This window comes from Anarrhichthys ocellatus, unplaced genomic scaffold, assembly GCF_004355925.1.
Source record: "Anarrhichthys ocellatus isolate YVR2014 unplaced genomic scaffold, GSC_Weel_1.0 scaffold20, whole genome shotgun sequence".
Lineage (NCBI taxonomy): Eukaryota > Metazoa > Chordata > Actinopteri > Perciformes > Anarhichadidae > Anarrhichthys > Anarrhichthys ocellatus.
This window is the reverse complement of record NW_022280050.1, coordinates 273096-279965: the sequence shown is the minus strand read 5'-3', so window position 1 is coordinate 279965 and position 6870 is coordinate 273096. Positions and strand designations below refer to the sequence as shown.

The following is a 6870-nucleotide window of genomic DNA, read 5'->3' as shown; positions in this document are numbered from 1 at the left end:
CACACACACACACACACACACACACACACACACACACACACACACACTGTCCATCTGTCTGCAGTAATCGGCCTATTACTTGATAACAGTGAAGTCAGTCACTCTATTAACTGCTTCAGTGACAGACTGACTACGGCTGCTTTTCCTACACAGGTATATGAACATACTATTTATACAGAGGGTGAGCGTGTGGGTCATGTACTCATACATTTGAACTAACACATAGCAAATTAAAACACACAATATTAGTGGTGCAGGGTCCACGCAAACACTGATTCACTTCCTGTGGATTAAATTGGGTACTAATGAAAATGGTAGATTAGTACAGACCACATTCTAGTCTGAGACAATAGCTACGATGACTGTACGGACTCCGAATTCATAATTCAGCAGTAATATGCAAGAGGCTCCCTTAGCTCGGATTTGGTGTTTAAGCTACGTCTGTGAACATTTAGAATTCTCTTTCAGGCTCTGTGTTTCAAATACTGTATAATGGTTACTTATGAATGTGTAGTGTTTGAGATTCCTTGTCTCCAGGGATGTATATAGGAGCAAGTGAGGAACATCAGTAGCAGCAGCTGAACTGGAGCCTAGTGTCATGCCTTAAGGGAATTATCAGCGCAGCTGGAAGCATCTTTGAACAGTCAGAGAAAACTCGGCTGAATCCACCACCCAGAATTGTTCTTGTCCTGACAGAGATGTGTACATCTCTTTCTGCGAAATGTGAATGAGCAGATGGCGAAGTTGAGAACAAAAACCTGAACTAAACATAATAACTAGAAAGGTGCTGCAGATCTCCACCAGGTGCGTCTGCAACGACCTCTGCTGTAGTGTGTGATTGAATGACAACAGTAAATCAGTTTGTTTAAACATTCATTTCAAATTCCAGTGACTCTCTTGAACTCATAATTAACTTCATACTGTGTTCTTAGCTGATTGTCGAGCAACTTCAGTTTAATCAGTTCAGTTCAAAGTTGGCTTGGACCTTCCCTGTATTTGCTGCACAAGCATAAAGGAAAGTAAGACAAAGAAACACACACGATACATTTTCATTTAGACCATTTCACAATTTATGTTTTTAAGGGTCTTTCAATCTCTTTTTTTCAACAGCGTGAAAATGCTGACACACATTACTACAAGTCTGGCCTGCTGTCAGCTCTTATTAGTGTCTGAGTGTGTGTGTGTCTGTGTGTGACTGTAGACGCTCTGTCTACCCCTGATGTTTGAAAGAAATGTGCACGTGTAAGAAGACAACTCCAGACCTAAAGAGAGAGGACGTGTGAAAAGCAATTAAGACCAAGGCAGAAGGGAGGAGGGGTGGAAGTGCATCTGTAGCCAAACCTTTTCCTTTGGTTCATGTCAGACAGACTTTGGAGAGCTTTCTCGCTCATGAAACAGCCCTACCCCCAAAACACACACACACACACACACAAACACACACACACGCACACACACACACACACACAAGCACACTTGAATCATGACGTCAATTGTTTTATTCAGCTTTAAGTCCTCTTGCTCAATCTGTGCTTACAATCTATAACAAATGCTTTTTACAGCTGTAACCGCCCATGTAACACATTTTGGAACCAACATAGTTTTTTCATCATTCCCTTCATGTAAGCAAGGAAAAAGCAACTCGTACACTGTTTGTCAACAAGAGAATTTCGTGAAAAGGGTTGGAGACTTCTTGTCATTCCCTATGGCAAGTCTGAAAAAAATCTCTGATTGGCTGCAGTGAAATATGTTGAGGGAGAGAGAGAGAGAGATAGATGATGATGATGGGATTAAACAGCTTGTTAGAAGCTTTTTTCCTCCTACACAGAGACAGATTGTAGGAAACCTCAAACTCCTCCGTATCCATCTGAGTGCATGGCCACAGGCTCTGTGTGTGTGTGAACCAGTGTGTTTATGTGTGAGACAGAAAGTTTGTGTGTTTGTGCAGGTCTCTTGCGTACGTGTGCGTGTCTGCTGACGTAGAAGTGGCTGTGTACGTCTTTCAGGCTGTAGCGATGGAGGAAGGGATGGAGGGGACACCTGTCTCTGTCTGTCCGAGGGGAGGAGCTGGCAGGGTGAATGCAGTGTCATGTTCTCTCTCTGACTAAGTCCACACTGTGCCGGCTGAGTTTGAAATCTGTTTCTCTTAGTTTTGCCGCACCCCAAAACAGAGCTATCCTCAACAGCCTGTAATCTGTAAAAAAAAGGCCGGCATAACATATTTTTGTGTGGACAAGGAAAACTGAGTTTTGGAAAAAGATTTTAGGAGTCTGCTCAAGAACTGTCAGAGTCTATGTAACTGTCAAGTTAATCTATCCATCCATCCTCTCAGCTTTGTTAATAAAGATTAGTTTCAAATTCAAATATTCACAAATTCTAACATCCTCTCTCTCTCTCCCTCATCTCTTCCTCACCTCTCACCCACACGTTGGGTCTTGGCCACAGGTTATGTGTCTGACAGCACATAAGAGAACGCTCAAGAGGAAAAGGGGACAGAGGGAGAAAAGGAAGGAGTCAAAGAATGATTGGGGAAAAAGACAGCGTTGGAAATTAAAACACTGACAAATAATCAGGGGAAGAGTGAGCCAGGAGGAGGAAGAAAAGGAGATCTTGTCAGGATCCACGAGTAGCCGTTAAACAAAGTTGTCATTTCACAAAAGAGGAGGAGGAAACTGTCGCCGGGATGAGGCGTTCTCTTGGGAAAATATGACAGGAACTGCGACACATACACACGTATGCTGGCACACGCAAACACGCACACAGATGCACACACACAACGCTCACAGTGCAGTGACAGCTTGCGTCATAACTGTGGTGTTATAGTTCCACGCAAAGCAGACACAAAGCATGATGTGAGAGTGGGAGGTGTATGACCCTCATTATGTCAGGAGCTTGCTCACCTGTCAGAAAATCACAGGAAACGTACACACACACACACACAGACGCAAACTGCAAGCGCATGTACAGTGAGAACCAGAGCAACACACACACACATCACATTGTGTCTATGCACAATAGAGTTATCATCTGTGACTTGACAGCCTTTTATAAAGCTATGGGGGTTGTGTTGAATCTGCTGCTTTTGTCTGCAGTGTATCTGTATTACAGTAATCACCATTTTGGGGACAAAATGATATTCACACATTAAGGTGATTTACCTCCCGTTTGGGGTCAAAAAGCTAGTCCCTAAAAGTTAAGAAACGAAACTTTAGGTTTTAGACTTGGTTTTTGGTTGTGGTTATTGGTAATATACAGGATTTAAAGCATTAATATAGCAGCAAACAACAATTTGCTATGTAAAGATATAGTGGAGTTATGTCCCTCTGTGTGTGTTGTAATACGAGCTTCTCCTTGCTTCGTTGACATAGCCTGGCCGGTCGTGCCTGCTGTTTGTGCACGTTAGTGCACACGAACGTGCCCCACTCACTAGCTCACGGCCTCCGCTCTGCACGGCTCTCATACGGCGAATAAAGCTTATCACACCGTCCCGACCAAGGCGTCATCACAGAAGCGTAGCATTCACCCTCCAGTTCCCCCTCAGGTAAACACTGTTAGCGTCGTTAGCATCGGTAACTGCGAGCCACCTGCTCAGCATTCGCCATGAGAGGCAATAGAAATGTTCCCAATCCTGTTTATCGCACCTTTAAGGGCTGGGGTTTGGAGTGCCCAGGGAATAAATCCTAGTGCCTGAAATATCCTTTTAAGCTTAGTAGTAGTACTATCATTCTATTGTACATGAAACTTCATCTGTTGAGTCACTGGCCTTCTGTCGCTGGTTTATGGTATTTTTAAAAAGTCAATAAATGTTGTACTTAAAGTATAATATCTCTTAAACTGTATGGAAAAGACAAGATGCTTTGGGTTCCTTAAGGTTGAGGCATGTCCATTTGATTACTATAGAGAAATGTAGAACGCTCAATATTAGAGCAATTAGAGGCCCTGTGGTCAGAACTGATCAATATGATGGACGAAGATGTGCAAATAGAGTCCAGCCATAAGAGAAACCCTAATTGAAAATTAAGTCACTTAACTCGGAGTCAAACAAATGTTGCTCAAGGAATTTCTTTCCGGGAAGCTATTTCAGAGCCAGGCAGGTGTGTCTTTGGTATCCAGACACGAAGGCAACACTCCTTCTGTGGGTCCGGAGACAGGTCCTGACATGTGTGGTCAGAAAACATGAAAGAAATGGGAATAAGAATAGAGGAATAAGAATAGATTCAGAACCTTCCCGTTATGGATGAAAGGAGAGTCACATGCAGTCGTTCTGGCTGTAGCTTTAGGTAAATTCCGATTTGAATCATGGCTTTTGTATGAAAAGAACTACAAACAAGTTGCAGCACTTGATGTGATATGACAGGACAATTGTTACTTTAATGCCAGTTATATTCCCACAAACCTGAGTTTAATCTTTGTGTACTGAGGAATCCATGTTAATCATAATACATCTATTCCTTCATTTGGTACCAACATGGTTAGTTATATTTCAGCACAGCCCTTGAATTTCTCTGAGAACTGAAGGCCCCTAGGCTGAGTTACAAACATTATTGAATTAGACCTGGGCGAAAGATGTAAACTAGAGTCATTTGTTCCAGGTTAATCCTTTTCTAGCATCAAAGGCTGTAAGTAGGGTGCATCCGTAGTTCAAAAAGCTCTCACAGTCTGACTCTGGCCCTCGTGTGACATAAAGCAACTAAGTGAAGCACATTTTCTTGTTTTATATATATATTTTCACGCACAATGCAAGACTTGTTTACCTATCATTCCTTCTTAAATTATTGCATTGCCTTGCTTTAATGTCATGAAACTTCTAATTAACTTTTAAAAAATGAGAAACATTTGGGAATCGGTTTTCTTATGAATTTCTAAAGTTCAGCACACATGTGACACCACTGTTTCCTCATGCAAGCTGAAGGGAATCACGTCATCATACCGTCACACTCTCCTTTTGTTTGTATTATAATATAGTTATAGTCCATAAAATGGTGTTCTGTAGACCATGAAGCCCGTAGCAGTTTGGGTATATAATCACTCGATTACAGTGCAGTTATTGAATTTTAAAACGGTTTCTCTTTCTCTTTCTGCCTCATGCGGGTGGTTCTTTTCTTCCTCCACCATCTGTGAACTGCCAATGTCTTCTGCTGCATTCATTTGAATTGTAATGACGCCCGATGCTTCTGCTGATAGTAACTGTGCTTTCAGAAGTCCCTCTAGCCACTGATGGATGCAAGCAAATTCGCTCATTGCTTCCGTTTTGTTGCCAAAACCAATGTGATGTGCCTGCCAGAGGAAAAAACTAATAAAGAAAAAAAAAACGAATAACATCAGAGGCAAAACGGCTTGAAAAGATTTAACAATTTCCTCCTCCTCAAATTAAAGTCTCGTCTCTACTCTTCCACTAAACAGCTCATCAGTAGACGAATTAAATGTCTGTACATCAAGCATGGACTGGAGTAGATATTTAGCACTGTAGGTTATTAATGCCCCTGTGTTATTGCATTTCACAGAAAATTATATTTGCGTTCACCGTTTGGACGTGCTGCTATTCTCACGTGCTGCTATTCAATGCTATTTGTTTGTCTTTTTCAGGTACGACTATGTAGAGATCCATGATGGGAACTCGGAGACGGCCGACCTACTGGGGAAGCACTGCAGCAACATTGCCCCTGCACCAATCATATCGTCCGGGCCCTCACTCCACATCAAGTTTGTTTCGGACTACGCCCACCAGGGGGCGGGCTTTTCACTGCGCTACGAAATCTTCAAAACCGGTAAGTGGATGTCGCTTTTGATACTTTTGATACAGACAAGGTGATAGTCATGCCCCAGCATGTGACATTTTAATGTGGCTTGGAAAAGTTTTCCTTTTCAATAGTGATACTCTACCTAATGTCTATATTTTCAGAATCCCTGTAAATTACCTCAACACCTGGACAGACTTAAAGTGGCAATAGAAACGTTTTTTTGCTTTAACTTTTGAACAATGTAATGACTGTAGATTATTGACACCATGGACGTTTAGTTTGGTTCCCTATAAGCCTTAACCTGACATGCCAGATAGTTTGTTACATCGAACCATCTGAGAAGGCGTCATTGGAAACTGGCAGGTGATTGGATGAACCATCTGTCAATCAAACACTTGCCGAAATCAGTCGGAAGAAGAGCAAAGACATCTTTTCCATCGAGAAAAGCCATTAATGTTGTTCTTTGCTCTTCTTTCAATGAAGAAACACTAGCATCTATGCTAACCTCGTCATTGTTATTTTGAATGAACGGTCGCTTCTCCGTGTCATCTCACACACACCTAAACTACTCGTGTTATCACAGGAATCCAGCTGCAAGGCTTTCACTTTGCAATTCTGTCTGCCACCGGGTACCATCTCGCAGGAAAATTAAGCCTATTGGTTGCATCAACCATTGCGCAACCAAAACAGGAAGAGGCTAGTGTTTTTGTTTTCCCCATAGCTATCAGTAGCTATTCCCAGTTGCCAAAGTGTATCAATGTAAGCTCTTTGCAGTTACTATCCCCAGAAACGGAAATGGCAGTCGATGAAACAACTGAAGTAACTGTGGAAAACAAAATGCAGTGTCTTAAGAGGACACAAAAAGTTGATTTTATAAGCACCTTCAGATTGCACCTTTGCGAAAAGGCTATTAATAACTGTATTACATGCTACTCATTGAGGACTCAACATGCTTCATTAGGTGACCAAGCCTCGTTTATCTCCATGGTGTCATGGGAGACAGAGAGAAAGAGACGAGAGACACAGCAGAGGACCCCTGAGAGCCCTTTAGACTGTCCAGGCGAGACATCTCTCCCCTTTATGGCACTTTGTGTGTGTGTGTGTGTGTGTGTGTGTGTGTGTGTGTGTGTGT

General features: G+C 42.3%; 1 protein-coding gene across 3 annotated transcripts in view; it reads left to right on the top strand.

Annotated features, from left to right (window-relative positions):
* Positions 1 to 6870, top strand: part of LOC116389765 (neuropilin-2-like) — an 87849-nt gene that overhangs the window by 19552 nt on the left and 61427 nt on the right. For all 3 annotated transcript variants that reach the window (XM_031858713.1, XM_031858710.1, XM_031858712.1), the window contains exon 3: positions 5584 to 5765. In XM_031858713.1, the coding sequence (XP_031714573.1) occupies positions 5584 to 5765 (182 nt within the window). The remainder of the gene's footprint in view (positions 1 to 5583; positions 5766 to 6870) is intronic.